Source organism: Balaenoptera ricei, chromosome 20, assembly GCF_028023285.1.
Source record: "Balaenoptera ricei isolate mBalRic1 chromosome 20, mBalRic1.hap2, whole genome shotgun sequence".
Classification (NCBI taxonomy): domain Eukaryota; kingdom Metazoa; phylum Chordata; class Mammalia; order Artiodactyla; family Balaenopteridae; genus Balaenoptera; species Balaenoptera ricei.
In genome coordinates this window covers 11,940,920-11,961,036 of record NC_082658.1, presented here as the reverse complement: position 1 = coordinate 11,961,036, position 20,117 = coordinate 11,940,920, and the positions used below count along the sequence as shown (strand labels likewise).

The 20,117-nt window shown below is 57.3% G+C and overlaps 1 protein-coding gene across 7 annotated transcripts in view; it reads left to right on the top strand.

Moving 5' to 3' along the window:
- Positions 1-19,816, top strand: part of SLC38A10 (solute carrier family 38 member 10) — a 42,869-nt gene extending 23,053 nt beyond the window's left edge. The window contains exons 11-17 of one of the 7 annotated variants that reach the window (XM_059906564.1): positions 6,066-6,222; positions 12,604-12,771; positions 12,969-13,421; positions 13,989-14,120; positions 15,306-15,329; positions 17,227-17,397; positions 17,682-19,816. In XM_059906564.1, the coding sequence (XP_059762547.1) occupies positions 6,066-6,222; positions 12,604-12,771; positions 12,969-13,421; positions 13,989-14,120; positions 15,306-15,329; positions 17,227-17,397; positions 17,682-18,721 (2,145 nt within the window). In that variant the 3' untranslated portion in view covers positions 18,722-19,816. Of the gene's footprint in view, positions 1-6,065; positions 6,253-12,603; positions 12,772-12,968; positions 13,422-13,988; positions 14,121-15,305; positions 15,330-17,226; positions 17,398-17,681 lie in introns of all 7 variants that reach the window. The other 6 variants (XM_059906562.1, XM_059906566.1, XM_059906561.1 and 3 more) reach the window with 6 other exon arrangements.
- Positions 19,817-20,117: the final 301 nt, after the last annotated feature.

The window sequence follows — 20,117 nt, the reverse complement described above, 5'->3', positions numbered from 1 at the left end:
CTGGTGGCTGGCACGTGCCTCAGGGGAGAACTGAGCACAGAACGTGGGGGCGTCCTTGGAGGGTTCGTCTTCTCCAGGATCGTAGCACCTCCGGTTCTGGCTGCTGGGGGGCCTCACTTCTAATGCCTGGGGCCCAGCCTGTGTGTCTGCAGCCTCCAGGGCTGCTCAGCACTGCTGACTGGGAAAAGCCTGGCCTGGTGGCCCCTTGGTGCTTGCCTGTTCTCTGGAGTCTCTCGCCCCTCAAGTCTTCGCTGCTGAGGTTGTTCACCAGTCTTCAACTGGGGATTTTGGTGAGTTTTAGGAACTCCTTATAATATGAGGAAATTGGCCCATTGCCTGCCAAATTGCAAATGTTTTTCCCAGTTTGTGAAGTACCAGTGTTTTAGTCTATCGGACTCTTTGTAGGAGAGAAAAAAGTCATTGTTAAAATGACCCTGCCACTCCAGTATTATTTTAAGGAATTCTTCCCTCAGTTCTTTTAGTAATTCCATGATTTCATTTTTCCATTTAAACCTTTGACCCATCGGTATTCTATTTTGGTGTAAGAAACAAAGTAGGTATCCTCAGTTTTTCTAGATGGCTTTCTAGTTGTCAGAACACTGTTCGTCCATCAGTGATATGAAATGTTACTGCTCCTGTATATTAAGTTCTTGTATGTATTTGGGCTCATTTGGGACTTGTATTTTAATTTCCTGGATGTCCCATCCAGTGATGTGGCCGTCCACGCTGTTTTAATTACCCGGCCTTGTGATGGTGCTCCCTTGTTGTGTGGCTCTGAAAACGTTTTAATTCTAATCTCTTTTCTTTCATTAATGACGTTTCTGGATGTTCTTGCTTGCTTACTTTTTCTTTTTTTTTTTTTTTGGCTGCACCGTGTGGCTTGCGGGATCTTAGTTCCCTGACCAGGGATTGAACCCAGGTCACAGCAGTGAAAGCCCGGAATCCTAACCACTAGGCCACCAGGGAACTCCCTGTTTACTTTCTATATGAATGTTCCAGTCAGCTGATCTGACTCTTAACAAAAATAAATCCACCTTTTTGGTTTTGGTCTAATTGGAATTCGTTGAAACTGTAGATAAATTTGGAAAGAATCATTCCCTTGATACTCTGGCTAATCTGCAGAGTGTATTTGTGAGCCTCCCAGTGTGATAATGGGGCGTGGCGTTTAGTCGTCACAGCTGCACTCAGCCCCCCTTCCCCGTCTCCGTCTGCTGGACCAGCATCCCTCTGCTACATGTGCCTATGATACTGGGACCTCTCCTTCCTCTGGCTTTTCTGACTGTTTGTACGTAGGGAGGCTATAGATTCTCATATATTAACTTTTTTTACCCTCTGACCTTACAGCATCTCTTGTTAATTTCACCTCCCCCTTTCCAGTTGTTTCTCTCTCATCTCTGTCATCCTGCACCTCTCGCCGTGGTGCTGGGGCGGGGCGGGGGGGCAGCTAGTAGTCTTCCCAACTCAGCTGGGACAGCTTCCAGCGTTGAACTGTTGAGCGTAATGCTGGTTTTGGCTTCACGTACAGAAATGAACATGCGCATTCAAATGTTCCCACGTGTCTGTAGACATGAACACACGTAGAATCGCGTTAAAGAGACGTCTGTCTGTGCCTGTGTTACTTTGGATTTTTAAAACTGGAAAGCATATTGAATTATATTAACTACTTTCTGACCACGTGCAAAGAAGATGGAAAAGTTTCTCCTTTGGACTTAGTGTCTTGGTGACGTACATTGCAGATCAGTCCTAGAATCGACCATCTGACTGTGGCATACCGTTTGTATGCCCTGCTGTTTTATTTCCGAACACGGAGTTTTCATGTTTTGAGGAAAATGAGCCTTGCAAGGAGCATGCTCAGAAATGTGGCTGGAGTCTGGTGTGCAGACCTAGGGCCTGGAGGGTACCCGCTTGGGGTGTGTCCCTCCTGTCCTGGGAGCCCCGGCTGCTGCTCCGTAGGATGGCACAGACCTGGCGTCAGCCCGAGTCTCCTTGCCCCAGATGCCTGAGCGCTGCTGGCACAGAGGTGCTTGTTCCTGGCCCCGGACCTCGGGAAGAGCCAGGGAAGGTGGGGGGCACGGGTGATGGGCCCATCACAGCTGTGCTGGAGAAAGGCATGAAAGAGTATTCTGAGAAACGTCCTCAGAAGAATAAGCAGGGACCGCGAAAACACAGTTGGCCCTTAGCAAATCGAAAAGAAACCTTATCTGTCATCACTAGTTCATCCTTTATCTTGAAAATTCGAGAACTCAGAGGGTCTCTCCAGTGGGGCTGAGGCAGAAGGGGTGGGTTTCACCGTCCGGAGTTGACGCTGCGGCCGGGAGCCAGCAGGGGGAGCAGGGCCACCTGGGACTCACGGGAGGCAGCAGAGCCCTGAGTCGGAGCGGCACCAGCCTCCATAGCTGTCCTCGTGCGGAGCACTGGGGAGCATCCGCAGGGAGGGCCAGAAGGCGCCGCTGTGCTCCTGAAACAGGGACATAAACGCGCACCAGGACCTATTGCACCTCACTCAGAGTGTGACGCCCTGGCCTCAGGGCTAGGATGCCTGCCATGCCCTGATCACACTGCCCTGAAGACCCAAATTGGGGTGCATGGGGCGGGCTCCGGAGCCCCTGCCTCGAGGTGTGGGCTTTGTTTGAACGTGTACATCTTCAGTCTCACGTGTGAGCAGTGAAAGGGGACACCTTCTTCCCGGCCAGGGCTTGTCTCTGGTTCTGAGTTGGGGACTCCAGCAGATTGGGAGCCTTGGGGTGTCGCATTGCACATGGCCCCCAGGCCAAGCCCCAGGTTTTGCCTTATGTACCTGGGCTGAGACGTCAGGATGTGTTTGCGTTTCTCCTGGCGGCTCTGCAACTGGTTAAGAAGAACAGAAGTCAGGGCTGCGTGATCAGACGTCTGGTGCACCCGGCTCACTCACCAACCTTGTCCCGTTTCAAAGCAGCTCTGGACTTGCAGGAAGTTGTACCTAGAAGATGGGTTCTGCAGGCACAGGTGCCCTCCTGTCCCCGTCTTGAGGCCATGACAGCCCTGTACCCCAGCTGGCTCCCCCTGTGTTCCCGATCATTCCATCACTGCTGGCTGGTGCAGTACAGACCTCAGCTGCGGCCCCTTCTTCTGGGAGCAGCGTCTCTTCCTTGTCAGGACTTCGGGGGAACTGATGACCGTCCCTGTTCACACACGTGCGGCATCAGCCTCCCAAACTTCACGGCAGAGCGGCAACCTGGGAGCTCTGGCCTCTTGTGACCCTGGGGCCTCATGGACGCCTCAGGCCTTTGGTGGGGTGGTGGTGGGGGTCTGTGGTCGGTGCGTACTTGTCATGGCTGCCCCAGGGAGTTGGCCACACCAGTGCCCTTTCCAAAGTCTGGCCCACCTGGAGCTCCTGACACTGCCCTGGGGGCCGTGTTCCCACCCTGGCTCTGGCTGACTCTTGCCTCCTGACACATGCCTGCATGCAGACTGTGATCTGGTCACTGCATCAGCATCACCCGTGGACCTAGATTCCCTTGGTGTGAGGCATGGCCCTCCCATGTCCTCACTGACGCCAGCCTGGCGTTAATCCTCTGCTCCCCTCAAGCTGGGGCGGCTTTGGCTTCCCTGCCTGGGGGTTTTTGCAGACCTGTGGCATTTCTTCAAAGGAAAGGGTGAGAGTGGAGAGCTGGGACTGTGACCAGTTACAGAGGCTCTGGCAGGGCCAGCAGGCGGCTCATGCTCAGACAGTGGTCAGCTGGCAAGTACCCCACAAAGCCCAGGGCTGCTTGAGAGCCAGGTGTGTCAGGGGATGAGGGGGGGGTCTCGGCGAAGGGTGGGGTGGAGACTGCCACCGGGTGGGGGAGCGTGGGTGGGGTATCTTCTTGGACAGGGTGGAGCCAGGGAACACACTTCGCTAGTGGGGTCGTGGGATGTCTGGGCCGGGGGCAGCGGCAGGTGCGTGTGTGGCACCAGGCGGAGCTTCCTGGCTCCGTGCAGGCTCTTCTTCGTAAATTGAATTTAAGGTGACGCTTTCTTGTTCTTTTTTTGGGAAGCTTGCTGTCTCCCAGCATTGATGGAGTTAACGTTTTTTATTTTGTGCGCGATTTGTTTCTTTAAGGCTAGAAAGCCAAGGGTTGAAATAAATCATTCAGAGCCAGGGATGAAATGTTGCCTTTGGCTTGTCCGTCTCCCGTGGAATGTTCAGTGATGTCCCCGTTAAAAAAACCCAACAAAAAACAACCAAGCAGATGTCTTCATCTCTGTGTCAAGACCATTTTAGGGGCTGTCCAAATCAGGGCCTGGAGGGGAATGGGGTTCTGCTGGTGAAGCCCAGGCTCATTGGGATCCCACCTGGCGCTGTCCTGGGGGCCCTTCTGGAGCTGTCATCCCCCGCTCTGGCCAGCCACACAGGCAGAACCACTTTGGCCGTTCGAGTATTTCAGGGCTCTCACTCGGTCTTGTCCTCATCCTGTCAGTGCTATGGGGTCCAAGTCAGGACGTGAAGTTCTTTTTGTTGTTTCTCTGGAGAAATACGAGATGCAAGGGATTTAAAGTTTCTTTTTTTTAAAAAATATTTTAAAACTACTTTGGTCGCCTCTGGATACCATTGCTCTTTGAATCTTCCCTTCATGGTGAGTGGGTATAACATGCTACTCTTTGAGCACACAGCTGAAGCTGGGAATCCACACATTTTTAAGAAAATAACTTGAGGTGGGGGGCGAGAGTCAGGAGGTCTTGACCCCAGGCTGCGTACAGTCTTCTGATGCTGCTCAGACCCCAGGGGCTCAAATCCAGCAATATCCCCATGCGCACCTGCCTAAGGCCAGAGGGTGGTCAGTGCCAGAGGGGCCTCTCGAGTCCATGGTACTGACCAGGCCTCCCTGAACCATGGCTGACCCCAGAGCACGGCCAGCATTTTGCTTCCATGAGCCCTGAACCAGCTCAGTGTTTCTAGAGTGGCAGCGGTTGAAACAGACTTTCTCCCCAAGGTTCTCCTCATTGGTTGGCACCCACCTTCAGGAGCACAGGTCCTTTCTTCCTGTGGAAAATCTTTCTTCTCTAATTGTGTTGGGCCTGGGAAAGTCTCAGTGGTTCTTTTGAACAGATATATTTCAAAGAGTCAATGTGCCTTTCGGAAAAGGTTTGAGTTCTGACTCTGAGAGCACGTGGAGGTGGGTGGTGGGGTCCCCTGGCTCTTCAGGCAGGCCGCCTCGTGCTCCTCTCTGTGGCACCAGGAGTTACGGCTCCTTGGGCAGAGCTGCATGGGCCGGGCCTGGCTGGGAAGGGTAGAACGAGCAGCATCCACTGCCGTGGCAGCAGAAGTAACGTGGAGAGTGTTGGCCCAACGTGTACAGGAGCTGCAGGGGAGACGGAGTTACACAACGTCGGGTTCGTGTACTGAGTCACTGAGGGCAGCACTTATGACCAGCCTGGGGGCCATCACAGGAGGGACCGGGTGGGGACGAGGCCCCTCGGCGAGCAGTAGTGCCTCCAGCTCAGCTCACTGGGCAGCACCGATGGGCACCGATAGCCAGAGGGGGCGAGGAGCCACCTCCTTCCCAGCCGTCTCCCCGTCTGTGCCCTGTAGCTGCAGGTGTGTCTAGCTTTCTGGGTGATGTTGGGGATAGGTCATTTGTAGCCGGGCACCCAGTGGTCTGGGCCCTCTACTGGGTGAGCGGGTGGGACAAGCAAGGGCCCCCTTCAGGTTAGGCAGATGCCCCAAGATTCTTGCTCTCCTGACCAAAACCATCAAGGGACCCAATCTCTGAAGCATTAGGCGTGGGGAGGCGTGGCCGCCGGGCTCTCCAGGATGCCTGGCCAGTGGGCTTGGGTCTCTCCAGCCAGCAGGCCGCTCTGTGTCATACTTGCTGCCCCTGCTGTCTTCAGGCTCCCTCACGACACCCCCACCACCCCACCGGCCCCATCACCAGTGTGGCTTCTGCAGATGTGGCCCATGATTCGGTCACACTGATCAGTTAGTGACCATCATCTAGTGGTCAGTGTGGTTGGGGCCTCTGTGGGCTGTGCCCCACCCCCTAGGAAGGGCAGGGGCGCAGGGACTGCATGACCCCTTTAGCTCCTGGGGTCTTTGTCTCGTCCAGGTGGTGCTCTGGGTCGGCCTGGGCATCCTGGTGGTCAGCACACACACCACCCTGTCCGTGAGCCAGGAGGCCCCTGTGGACTTGGCAGAGGAAGCCCCAGGCAGCAGACTTGGAGAGGCTGAGGGCGCGATGAAGGCAGAGGCAGCCCAGCTCCCAGGTACGCGCCTCCCAGGTACGCGGCTCTCAGGTATGCACACAGGCTTGCAGCCTTCTTGGGGGCACCCCAGTAGCGTCATCTTGGGGTCACGGGGACCCAGGTGGCACTTTCCAGGCTGTCTCACCTGCTCAGTTGCCTCCGTCCTGTTTGGGTGATGGAGGGGGTGGGGGGCCTCCAGGGGGCTGGTGGGTGCGGCCACCTGCATGCAGGGGACAGACAGATGGCAGGCAGCAGGGCTGAGATCTGAACACCCCCATTGAGAGCGCTAACAGGTGAGTAAACTTGGGGGTGTCGCTCACATTTGCTTGTTTTGTTTTGAGGATGTAAATTTTAAGCCAGGTTTTCCTGGACAAAGTCAGTGATGCCCCTCAGCTTTGTTTCCTGTTTCACTTTATGTATTACTTGTTGACCTGCCCGTTGATAGAGGGATGAGCCACACTCCCTCATAAGCTGCAGGCCTGCCTTGGAAGGCCCCCCAATGCAGTGGCCCCATCGCCCATATGTGGCAGGGCCCATGGGGTGCAGGGTGGTTTCCAAGCGTGGCTTTCTGGGGTACAGCAGGAGCTCCATTGCGCCTGGGATGTTTGGGAGAGAAGAGGTGTCTTGGAGCCTGTGGCCTTCCCAGGCCTAGATGGGAGGGGTGCGGGGAGGGCTCCCTCCATCTGGCCTCCCGCCTTCTAGGAGCTCCAAGCGGCTTCAGCTTCGGGTGCTGGTGGGTGGTGCTGTCTATGATAACGTTCATTCCAGGGGCTTCTGCCCTGACAATGGCTGGGTTTTGTGTATTCATACTAATGGTGTGTGCATGTCTGCTTACCTCCCCTGCAAAGAAACCCCTGGCTTGGATTGAGATTCCCCAGGCTGCCTGCCTGGCATTCCCCTCTGGGGGAGCAGTGCTGGTTGCTGGTGGATTCCAGGTCCCTTTTGAGTGGTGATGGCTAAGAAGCCCAGGGGAGCCCTGGTCTCCTCAGCTACTGTGATTGACAAAAGGAAAGGTCCCAAGGGCTGTCCAGGGAGGCAAGCGTGCTGGGTGCTTGCAGGGCTGGGCTACCCGCAGTCGGAGGTACGGGGCTCTTGGATGTGTTGACGTCTCTGTTCCGGCCTTACCTCCCTGTGCTCAGAAAGCCCCTGCAGTGCCAGCACCCCACACCAACTTCCTGCAGAACAGTCTATCCTGGGGCTCTTTTGGGGGAGCCCTGAGCCCGGAGTAGCTGGGCATGCTCTCCTCTGCCTTCCTGGGATGGCGAGGGCCGGCTAGAAGACTCTCCCTTTGTGGGTCCCCTGCAGAGAGGACCCCTGGGAATAGCGGGGCTCAGCAGAGAAGTTAATCAGAGTGGTCAGAAGCTGCCTGGGGGACTTGCCTGGTGGTCCAGTGGTTAAGACTCCTCGCTCCCAATGCAGGGGACCCGGGTTCGATCCCTGGTCAGGGAACTAGATCCCGCATGCTGCAACTAAAAGATCCTGCATGCCACAACTAAAGATCCCACATGCCACAACTAAAGATCCCACATGCCACAACTAAAAGATCCCTTATGCCGCAATGAAGATCCTGCGTGTGGCAACAAAGATCCCGCGTGCCACAACTAAGAACTGGAGCAGCCAAATAAATAAATAAATATTTAAAAATAAAGAAGAGGGCTTCCCTGGTGGCGCAGTGGTTAAGAATCCGCCTGCCAATGCAGGGGACATGGGCTTGTGCCCTGGTCCGGGAAGATCCCACATGCTGCAGAGCAACTAAGCCCGTGCGCCACAACTACTGAGCCTGCACTCTAGAGCCTGCAAGCCACAACTACTGAGCCCGTGTGCCACAACTACTGAAGCCCGCATGCCTAGAGCCTGTGCTTCGCAACAAGAGAAGCCACCGCAATGAGAAGTCCGCGCACCACAGCAAAGAGTAGCCCCTGCTTGCCGCAACTAGAGAGAGCCCACATGCAGCAACGAAGACCCAACGCCGCCAAAAATAAATAAATTTATAAAAAATAAAAATAAAGAAGAAGCCGCTTGGACATCCCACAGCAAGTTGCATGGATTCAGTAATTTGGATGGGAAAAAAGGCTCCTTGAAGAGGGAGATAGGTGTTGCTCCTCCACCCCTGTTGGCAGCCCCACTGGGTCCCTCACCCCTGGGTGTCCTGGCCCTGTGTGCTTTAAGGACACCCCTAGCAGAACTAGACTCGTACACCGGTTTCGCATCTCAGCTGGCTGTGGGCCCGCCCAGTAGGGCTTCTCGGCATCAGTTGACGTAGTCGGCACCGGGCTGCCTGTCCCCACGGCGCTGTGCAGCCTCCAGCCCACGGCCTGCACAAGCAGCTGCATCCTGTCGTGGAGGCGGGCCCCCGGCTCACCTGGAGCTGCCGCGACCACATCTGGTTTCCATTTCTTCCACGAGTCTGTAACAAACACATGGCCCCTCTTGGAACCACATGCCGTTTGTTTAACTCAGTCTCCGTGTTTCTTGCCCCTGGCCTCCCCGTCATTGATGGGTTGCCTCGCTGAAGCAGAGCTGGGCCCGTGGGGCCTTGGCCACGTGCCCTGCAGACGTCTGCCCATCAGCGTGTGAGGTGGGTTTACTGGCCTCTTTGATGTCGAAGAGGCCAAAATGGTACGAACTTTCCTTAGAGCCTGAGGTGGCCTTGGGACTGGGGGAGTCCTGCCCTCCGGGGGACATGCGGGACTGGCCACCCCCGGCCTGGCACTCTTGGCAAGTGCAGAGCCCAGGACGCGCCTGGTGTGGACGGAAGAGGTGGCCGAGCCCTTTAGGAAAGGCTACGAGGCTGCTCACCTGAGGCCGATGGCCTGCTCGAGGGTCTGGTGGGTGGGTTCAGAGTTGGTGATACTCTCAGCTCCTCCTTTGAATGTGGCCTTGTCCCCTTTCTTCCTCTCCCTCCCAGCCTGCAGCTTCTCTTGGTGTTGGGGGCCGCCTTGGCCACACCCATTATACAGCTCATCCCTTTCCCCATCAGGGACACGGCCTGGCTTCTGCTGGGTGGGAAAGAAGAGGAAGGGCCAGGACGGGGCCTGTGGGCAGCAATCCGTTCGTGTGGGGACACAGGTGACCTGAGCGGGAGCTTGCCCCCCACAAGCTCCTACCTAATTGTTCTTCCGAAGATGCGTCCCTTGTGCTGCTGCGCCAGCTGCCGGTGCACGCAGACAGGAAAGCGTCCAAACTCCTGTGACAGATGCCGGCATGCCCACGGGGAGGCCCGGCTCCACGCCTGCCTTCTCTCCTTGGTCCCCGGCAGCTCTCCCTGTGCCCTACAGAGAAGGGGCTGTTAACACCGCTGTGCCGAGCGACTTCAGTTTTTCTGCCCGTTTGTCAGGACACGGCTGTGAGCTCATTTCACCCATGCTAAGATAACCACACCAGCCGCGGCTGAATCCAGAAGGACTCCTTGGGGGCAGGAGGGGTGCTGCCTCCCATGTCCAGCCCCGAGTGACCGGCCCACGCCCCCTCCACCTGCTGCCCGTGGGCAGACGTGCCTGTCTGCAGGAGAGCTGTGACGGTAAGCCAGATGGGGCCACCGGGCCACCTGGCTAGGACTTTGGGTCCAGGGGCCCATTGGGATTCCTGCACATTCAAAAGAGTGTCATAGTCAGCGTTTCTCTTGCTGCCTGTGGAGAAGAGTGGGGGGTAACAAGTAAAACCTTCTCAGGGCAGCAGCGAGGCGGGCACTTCAAAGGTTGTCAGGAAAGTTACTCAAAAGCAGCATCTGGCCTTTTAAAGGAACGTTGGTGGCTGCTCCTGCTCTCTGTACGGCCCTGGGGTCCCGTGCGTCTCCTGAACTTGGGGTTCCCCTCCAGTCAACAGGGACTCCATCTATGGGACTCAGGTGTGATTTTGAAAGTCACTTTATTTTTGTGCTTGGCAGTCAGAGAGGACTGCTTCCATCTTTACTGATCACAAGATACAGAAAGAGACACCCCTGGACTCAGGATGGGGTCCTGCAGGGGAGAGTCGACAAAGAGGAGCCCCCAGCCCAGACCCTGTCTTCCAAGGTGGAACCAGCCTTGAACGCAGATTCTTGTTGCCGTGGACAGGCCTACTCAGGATGTCGCACCTGCAACCTGACACACATGCCCAGATTTTCGAACTGCAGGTGTCTATGGCCTTTGGTCCTCTGTCTCCCTAAGCCAGTTACAGAATCACCTGGCGCCCGCACTGGACACGGGAAGGAGAGTCTGATGGGTGACCGTCCATCGGCCCGTCTGTCTTGGGAGCTCCTGGCCAGAAGCACCGTCAGGAGGGTCTGAGTGTGGGATGAGGCCGTGCAGGTCGGGATGCTCCACCGCCCGGCAGAATGAGGCAGGCATGGCATATGTCTGCGTGGTTTCCACTTTGGGGAGCGGAGGCCATGACCTTGAGAACGAGAGGAGGCCCTTCCAGGCCGAGGCGCCCTCTGCTGGCCACTCCCCGCTGACCCACTGCCGCCTCAGGGAGGAGAAACGGTCCAGGGTCGGCCCGGCAGCCTTCGTCCTTCCCGGGGGTGATGACCAATGACCGCACGGGCAATTTCCTGTCTGCGCCACTGCGCGGGCACCTCATTCCAGAGCCTAGCCGCAGGGCAGGCGGAGTGTGGGCTGTTTTTCAGTTGCTAATTAGGAAGTTCTGTGTTAGTTTTACTGTGGCCGAGAGGCATTGCTGGCAAACTGTCCTCATGAGGAGCTCCGTTCCTTTTAGGAAACGCTATGTCCATTGCCGAGGACAGCTGCGAAGTGTCGGAAGTCCGGCCGCTGCAGGCAGGGTGGCCGCGCTGTGCGCCCTGTGCCCGTTGCACACCTGCGTCTCCAGGTCGTTCCTTTGCCTGACGACCAACGGATTTTTGTTCCCTGCTGAGAACATGACTTGTTCCTATGACATAATGGAGATGTTTTCTGTTTTGTTGTGTTCTTCCTTCCCGGCCCCCTTTCTTCACTTTGTGATCCGCTGGATAGACACCTCTTGATTTTGAGCACAGGGCTCTCTGCAGGCTGGGGATGGGGGTGTTAACTGTGGTGTGGCGAAGACGCCGCATGCTTATTAGAATCAGCTGCTTGATTGAACTGTGGAGTCCCGAGTCTGGCTCCTGCCCCGCACGATCCCCCCTCGTTTGGACACTAAACCTCAGCTGCTGAAGGTGCCCCCGGCCAGCATGGCAGGTCAGCCTGGTCCCTGCTCCTCCTTTGGGGGAGGGAGCAGGCCCACCTGAACAGGACTATTGTGAATCCCCCCAGAGGCCCTTTCGGGATTCCGCCTCCCCTTTTGCAGGCAGCTTGTGCCCTGAAGGGGGAAAGCAGTTGCTTCAGGCCTCTGGGATGAAATGATTCTTTTTTTTTTTTTTTTAATTTAATTTAATTTAATTTTTGGCTGCTTTGGGTCTTAGTTGCCGCGTGCGGGCTTTCTCTAGCTGCCGTGAGCGGGGACCACTCTTGTTGCGGTGCGCGGGCTTCTCATTGCAGTGGCTTCTCGTTGCGGAGCACAGGTTCTAGGTGCGCAGGCTTCAGTAATTGTGGCTCGTGGATTCTAGAGCGCAGGCTCAGTAGTTGTGGCGCACGAGCTTAGTTGCTTCGCAGGCTGTGGGATCTTCCCGGACCAGGGCTCAAACCCGTGTCCCCTGCATTGGCACACGGATTCTTAACCACTGCGCCACCAGGGAAGCCCCGAAATGATTCTTTTTAAACATGTTTTTTCCCCAGATAGTTTTTTAGTTTCTGCCACGTTTGCCTAACAGGTAGAAAGTGGTTTTGTTAATGGAGAGAGTTTCCTGATAGGCTCCATTTTGGCCCAGTTCAGCGGGCCATCCTCGTGCACCTCTCCCCGAGGACCCGCGGTGACTGTGCAGGTGAGCTGTTGGACCTGCTGGAGGATGAGATGGCTTGTGGGATGCAGGCGTGTGTGGGAGGCAAGAGGGTCCAGCTTTGTGGGCTACACCTCTTTCTCACCTTCCTTTTGATAGGAATTTTCACTTCTGCCGCAAGAAGTTGACAGAATTGCAAATCAACCTCCCTCAGGCATTTTCCTTAAGCATCCCTCGTCCTCCCCTTCCCCCTTGGCCTACAGCAAGGGGTTGGTTGGGCTTGGGCAGGATGGCTGTCCCCAGGCCTCAAACGGTGGGTTCGTGCTGCCACCTGGTGGTGATGGCCAGGCTTATGAGGGATGTCGCTCTTCTGCACCCAGTTAGGTGTAAATTGCATTTTGACATATTTTTGTTATGAACACACATGAAAAATGACAGTTTTCTATACTACTTAGCTGCTAATGATTGAACAGGAAAAAAAATAACTGCTTAGGTTCTGCCATTCGACTGGGAAATGTGATTACAATCCAGGGAAAACTGCCCAGTTGCCGTGCTGATTGGCGGTGTGGCCATGTGGAAACACCGCTCAATTATCTGTGCTGTGCTTACAGGCCAGAATCCAATTGTGGACGTGGCCGAGGACAGCCGAGATAAGCCGAAGCTGCCAAATGAGAAAGATGAGATGGAGCAGGCCCAGATTAAGGGCCCCGTGAATGTGCCCCCAAGGGAAGACGCCAAGGAGAAGCAGGAGGAGGCACAGCTGGATCGCCCTGGTCAAGGTGCTGTGACGGCCCGGGCGGGGGGTTGCGGGGTGGTGTCCACGGGGGAGGGACCTCAGCTGGACATCAGTCACGTGGTTGGTCGGGAACGAGCTCAGTTCACAGGCCTGGAGAGGGAAGGCCACCCTGGGAGGGAAGGCCAGGCCACCCCCCACCCCACCCCTGCCCACTCCCCCACCTCGGCCGTCTCCTTCCAGGAGTTGCAGTACCTCTGGGCGAGGCCCACCGCCATGAACCCCCAGTCCCTCACGACAAGGTGGTGGTGGACGAAGGTCAAGACCCAGAAGGACTGGAGAAGGAGCATCCGTCCAAACGTGTGGATGAAAGGGCTCTGGGGGGCAAGGGTCAGATGGTGCCACCACTGCTGGATTCAGAACGAGAGAGACCCAGACAGGACCAGGCTTTGGAGGCAGTGGGTGGTCTTCCTAAAGATCCCCAGAAGGTTCCAGAAGAAAATGGTCAGCCAGCCGTTGAGCCCCTGAAGGAGGACCTGGGGCTGGGCGACAGGGGTGCGCATCCAGGGCCCCAGGCAGTGCTCCCTGAGGGGCAGGACGTCCTGGTGGCAGGTGCAGGGGCCAGAGCAGACGGTGCCCTGCTGCCCGGCCATGCCGTGGGGGCCATGGGCAAGCTGGTGGAGAAGAACGAGCACGGTGGGTGTGGGCTCCTTCCATGTGGGGCCTGGGAGAGGCTGCGGAGGGGGCAGGAGAAGCTGACCATCCTCACTTCTGTCCCACTGCCTTCCTTTCTTTTCTCGCAAGATTGGCATGTGCGTGTAGCAGCCCTTCTGCAGCTGTCGGGGGCTTGGCAGCTATTCTGATCAATCTGTCACACACTTGTTTGCCAGACCCATAAACATCAGGTGCTGAGCTAGTACTGTGTGTCTGGGCACACACGGGGTGCCTGGGCACACACACGGGGGTGCGGCGCAGGCCTGACGGGTGGGTGGTGCATTGTTAACTGCCGTCTCAGAGCTGCTGAGGATGGTCCCTGCATGTTAATTGGCGAAGGTAGTTAACACTGGCTCCCTGCCGCCAGCCTATGACATGTTAAATATTTTTTATTACCTCTTTGGTACTCATCAGGTTGAGTATACACTGCCACAGGGGAAGGAGGGGCAACGTGGAGGGTGATTTTAGGAAACATCTGCCTCCTCTTGTCCCTTCTCTACGTTCTTCTGAGTCTTCTGCCAGCCTCCTGAGTTTTTGCCGTGTGTGCAGGTGGGAAGGCTCCCCTCTCGGAGGAGAAGCCAGGCCCGGGGGCAGTGCCGCAAGCAGAACCTCGAGAGCAGAGGACCTTGGAGGGACAGGGCGGGGACCACGCCGGGGACCACGCGGGCAGCAAGCTGGAGGGTAAGGCCTTCGCTTTCTCTCTGCATCCTCCGGGGGCCTGGAGACACCTGCCCCTTCCTTCCAGAAGCGAGTGATGTAGGGAAGGAGCCACAGGTGCCCATCGTCTTGGGGGCCTTTGCAGGGCCCCAGCCTCTGCACTTGCCAGTTTCCTGCTGAGGAAAGATCTTAAATAGCTCCCCTGCCCACTAACAACCTTTTCTGCTCCTTTCTCACCTTCCTAGGAACGTTTTCTATCTCCTTTTCTCCCCCTTTTTAAAAAAAATTCTGTCACGTGACTTTCTGTTACCATTTGGATCTCATTTCAAAATAGATATGTTAATATTTCCAACAAGTCGGCCCGGTGTGGGGGCATTAGTGAGGGTGGGAGGGCTGGTGACTCACTGCTGTCTTAGCTCCCCCCAACCCTGTGGCAGCGGCTCCCACCCCTTCGTCTTAGCTGGGGCAGGGGTGGGGGAGAGGGGGGGACATTTGTGTCCACCTGCAGTGAAGACCCAGCACCTGTCCCAAAGCGAAAGCTCATCTTATCTTTTCTCTCCAGTGAACAAAACTTGCTCTGCATCCTCCTCCATACCTTCGTGCCCATTTTGGGGTGCTCCCAGCTCTTGGCTTTTGACTACCCTCCTCGAGGGCCCACCTGGATGGGCACTGCCCCTGCACTAGAGGTGGTGGCGGCCGTCCCAGCGAATGATCACCCATCCTGGTTTCTTTGGTCCCCGCCCAATCTGAGTCACCGCGGTGTCACCATATTTTGTAGCAGTGTCCACAGAATGGCCCCTGGGTGTTTCATTCTGTGCTCTGGGAGTCTTGGTCTGTGCGTGGGGATGGCGGTACAGCAGACTTGGGTGGGTTCATGGGATGCTCGTGCCTTGCTGCCCCATGAGCTGCTTCCCAGCGGATCCTGCAGCCTCGGGATAGCTGGCCCAGAGTACTGTGCAGGGATGCGAGCCGAGCCTCTGCACACCAAGGCTAGGAAGGCAGAGCCAAGGGTCCTGGGCTTTCCTGCAGCTCGGGAGCTGTGGGAATTCCGCATGTTACTTTGTCTTTGGTTTCAGTCTGTTTACTGGTCCTGGTCCTTATAATCTGTTACCTAAGCCTGTTTGATTCTTTGACTTTTTCGTTTCTGAAAAGAACTTTCATGGTTTCCTATTCTGCCTTTCTCCAAACGCCTCTCAATGGGACGCACAGCTGAAATCAGAAAGATGGTGGCAGGTAGGAGTCGGGAGGAGCTTCACAGTGAATGCGTCTGGGGGGGGGTTTAGAGACGCGGGGGCAGATGGTGTGGGCCCCACATCCAGTAGCGCCTCACATGGGGCGCATGAGGCAGAGACCGGGAGCCGCACACGGTCTGCCCCCCACCCCGGCTCAGCCACAGCCCCTCAGGTGGGGTCCCCCTGATGCCCCAGCCCACTCCCTTCTTGTACAGACACCCTGGTCCCTCTTAGCCCTGCTGGGGCTCCACTGTCACCAGAGGACAGCCAGGTGCAGCCTGTGAGCGCCTGGGCTCCCCCAGAGGCGGGGCGGGGCCTGTGTGTGACTTCCACCATGTGCATGGCCTGGTATTAACGTGCTCTGCGTGTATGTTAATATCCGTGCAGCTCTCATCCCATCCACGAGCCTGGTCCCCGTGGTCCTGGTGGGCCGGGCAGGAACCCAGAGCCACATGCAGGGCTGTGGCTGGGGGCTCAGTTTGTCACCTCCACTCTGCTTCACGTCTGTCCCATGTTGCTTCTGGCTGGACATGGTGCAGTTCCCCCTCCTCCAGCCTCAGTCCAGGGCTGGTCCTCTGAGGAGCCAGTGAGGCAGGGGGCCTGCTCCTCAGGAACCCTCCCTGGGGACAGGTGGTATTGGCAGCACGTGGGACCATTAGGTGGTCATGAGCCACGGGCACCCAGGGTGACAGCATGGCCATGGCCAAGGGAGCTGGTCTAGAACCCTGTGGGATGGCATTGTGCACATCCCTTGTCTAAAGGGGGTGTGCAGAGCCACGAGCCAATCCACAGAACATGGGCTTTCTCAGGCAGGCATCTTGGTCACCTTAGGGTGTCTGGATGTGTGCCTGGTGGGGAGCAGGGGGCTGGAGCGCCTGGGCTGGCCAAGGGACCTGTCCTCCCTGTGGTCGGCCTCAGCATGTTCTTCACGGGCCTGCCCGCCTGCACGTCCTGGCGCCGGCCTCTGCAGGGGAGAAGCCATGGCAGTCCCTGACAGAAGGCCAACCCCACCCTATTCTGGCGGGTCACAGGTTGCCACTGGGGAGGACAAGCCAAAGCACATCTGCGTGTGCCCGGCACTCGGGGCCCTCGCTGGGGTGTTAGCTCTCACCACTCACAAAATGTTCTTCTTTCTTTGGATTTGAGCTTTTACATCTGACAACCTGTACAGTTACATCATCTTTCAAAGCTTCCTGTTTAAAGACATACGTGTTGTAAAAGTTACTTAAACCCAGATTGCTGGCTGTAAAGAACTGACCCAGCGCTGAGGTGTTTGTAGTGCAGTGTGAGCTCTCCGCACCCAAGGTGTCCAGCCTCAGGGCCTCCTCTTGGTCCACAGTCTGTGCGGGGCCCTCCTACACACACCTGCTGCACCCGGCCTGCCCCTAGCTCACCTGGTGCTCCTCCCGTGCCAGCTGCAGCCAGCTTCCTGGGGGAGGTGGGGCCAGTGGGAAAACTGTCACAGCCCCCATCTCACTGAGGTCCCAGCTCTTGTCTCTGCTGAAGAGGAAGATGGTTCTGTTTGTTTTTAAAATTTTCACCTTGGAGGAAATTTTCTTAAAGCACTGATGTTCTTTTTTAGAGTAGTTCATAGTTTAGGTCACCCAGCCCAGATCACCATCATTGTGGTTATGGCGCGTGACCTCTCCCTTGGCTCTCATAACCGCCGAGCCGCTGTGGGAGTGAAGCAGTAGGAAGGGTGTCTGGTCGCTGGAGAGAGGCGATGGTTGTGCCCCAGGGTGGCCTGGGCGCCAGCTCAGCCGGGTGGAGAGGAACGCCCGGGGGTGGAGGGGCCCACAGGCCACCTTGGCATTGCTGCATGCATCATGTCACCCTCGGCCCAGCAGAGCGCCTTTGCAGCCTTCAGGCTCTGACTGCGTGTGTTTTCCAAACTCCAGAAGCTGGCCGGGCGGAGATGCTGGACCATGCCGTTCTGTTGCAAGTGATTAAGGAACAGCAGGTGCAGCAGAAGCGCCTCCTGGACCAGCAGGAGAAGCTGCTTGCAGTGATCGAAGAGCAGCATAAGGAGATCCACCAGCAGAGGCAGGATGGCCAGGACGGCGAGGACGGCAAGTCCAGGGGAGGCGGCAGGGGGAGGGGGCTGGGCCTGCAGGGCAGGGGACAGTTGCTGCGTCTGCTCGGGGAAGAGGGGTTGTCACTTAATGCACCAACACCAGAGTGTCCGGGGGTCCCTGCGCAGTTGGGTCTGTGGCTCCATGCCTAGAGTCCTGCTGGGCAAATTTAAGCCATGTTTCTTATTCCTTGATTGCTGGCAAGCTGGGTTCTTTTAGTCCCTGCATTGGTAGCTTCTGCTCATTTCTGTGGCTAAACCGGTGACTGACTTCATTTGCAGCGGACGTGCAGCCTGAGCTGGGGGTGGCCGGGCCCAGAGGTAAGGAGCAGGAGGCCCACGCCGTGGGGATGGCAGAGCGTCCCCCACAACAGCCTTTGGGAGCTGTGCCCGGTGCTCCTGGGCGTCCCCCCGCTCCTCCCCAGGGGCACAGCCAACACTCTGTGGAGAAGCCCGAGGGGGCCTTGGGTAGAGCCCCGGCTGCGCCCCCTGGCGGCGCTGACCTGCAGCCCCGGGCAGCCCAGGCTGAGCCGAGGGAAGGCCGGCAGGGCGCTGTGCCCGAGGCCGTGGACGCTGGCGTGCAGGAGCGGGTCCCTGTGCTGGACCCCGCCAGGGCACCCGGGATCCCAGAGCAGCACGGCGCTGGAGACATCCTCCGGCAGAGTCGGAATGTTTTTGGTGGAGGCTCCCACGAAAGGAAGAAGTCTGGAAAGGAGGAGGCAGCCACTGGCGCAGACGCTCAGGAGGCAGATGTGCTGGGGGCGGGGGCAGCAGTTGGGGCCCCTCAGGTAAAGTCCCAGCAAGCAAGCCAAGACCGGGCACCCGGAGGCCTGTCCAGCAGGTCGGGGGGAGCAGCCCCTAGGGCCCAAGCCGTGTTACATCAGCCGGAACAACGGGCTGTCTCTGCCGGAGGGCAGGGCGGGCAGCAGGGTGGTCATGAGGAGGCGAGGAAGGAGCACGTGCCCGCTCCCAGGGAGGACGCCGCCATCCAAGAGCCCGAGCAGAGGCCGGACCCTGAGCTCGGGCCCAAACCAGCCATGCTGGGGGATCAGAAGCCAGACAACGCCAAACCCAACCGGGACCTGAAAGTCCAGGCCGGCTCTGACCTTCGGAGGAGACGGCGGGACGTGGCTCCTCGTGCAGATGTGGGGCCAGCCCCAAAGGACGGGGTCATCATCAGCTTCAACCCCCTGCCTGACGTGCAGGTCAATGACCTCCGCAGTGCCCTGGAGACCCAGCTGCACCAGGCCGCGGGGGGCGCCCTGCGAGTGGTCCCAGGCCGACAGATCAAACAGCTGCCCGGGGCCCTGGAGGAGCCCTGAGCCCCATTAAGGCCACAGTGCTCCCTGTCAGCCGGTGAACCTGGACCACGGTGGGCACGAAGTCCTGGAAGTCAGGCCCAGGGTGGAGTCTGACAGCTCTCCAGCTGCACCCTGCTTCCAAACCGGCTTTGCCGTCCCTCTCTCCTCTTACACTTCCCGGTGACTCAGCTCCCTGAGGCCACTGGGAGAAAAGGTGGCCTCAAGGAGAAATAGCCACTCGCTGAGACCCAGGAAACGTGACCCGCCACCGGCCACACGGGTATTGTTACCCTGAACCTTCTTTATTGATGTTCTCTGTGAGTGTCGTACAAAACCTGAGGAAATGCTTCTGCCTTTACCCTTCTTCACAGCAAATGCTGCTTCAAGTCTCAGAGGCTGGGCGGGCCTGTGAGTCCAACTGCTTCTGCCCTGGAGCTCTGCTCTGCATACTCTGGTCTCCCAATCGAGTGGTTGTGAGATTTAAAAAGTAACAACACACCACTGACATCTGGTTAGTGCGGTTGGTGCGGAGGTGAATCACCCAGAGGACCCCATACCACAGACATAAGCCATGACCGTCAAACCCCACAGTGACACGTGCTCGGAGCCTCAGCTGGGTGCCAGACCTGCAGGTGTGGGGATGGGAGTACACAGCCGGCAGAGGCTGCTTCTCACTTCTTCCGGGGCAGCTTCTCCCGAGTCTGCACCCCTGGCACCTGCTCATCTGTTGGGAGGGTTGTGGTGTTTCGTGCTGTACTTTGTTCTCAAGGGGCAGAAAGGCCGATGGTCACCCCCGACCCCTGAGGCTGGTCAGCAGGTGACCCGGAAAGTATGCCAGGCTGTCCCACTGCAAGCCCGGGGCCTTCACCTGCTTTGTGCTGTGTGTGCCTCGCTCCCCTCTGGGGGTAGGGGCAGCTCCAGACCCTGCCCCCGAGGGGTCCATGGGTGGGCCACTCGCTGACCACTGGCCAGGGGTGCCCAGGGCATGTGGCAGCTCCAGCCTCGGCCCCAGGTCACTCTCTTCCCCTGCGCCTTTTGAAATGGTTTTTATTGTTTACTGTAATTTCTGTGTCATCTTGAAGACTAGAAATGAGTAATAAAAGGAGTGGAATCTTCTGGAGGCCAAGCTGATTCCCCATGAACCCTGGGCACTGCTCACATAGAAGGAAGCTCTGTGAAAGGGGGCCGGGTCTCAGTGCTTCCCACCCTCCATTCTTAACTAAAAGCAATTCCAAACAAACTGTGCTCAGTGGAAGTTTCCGTCAGGTTGGAACTCCATTTGTTAAGGTCTTGTAGTGGGACTTTGTTTCCAGTCCTCTTTACCTGAATGTCTTACCTTGACCCAGTGTTCGTGTCCTCTGGAGGTCACACCACCCTCCTGCTCCTTCTGCCAAGATAACTTCTTCCTTAGAGCAGG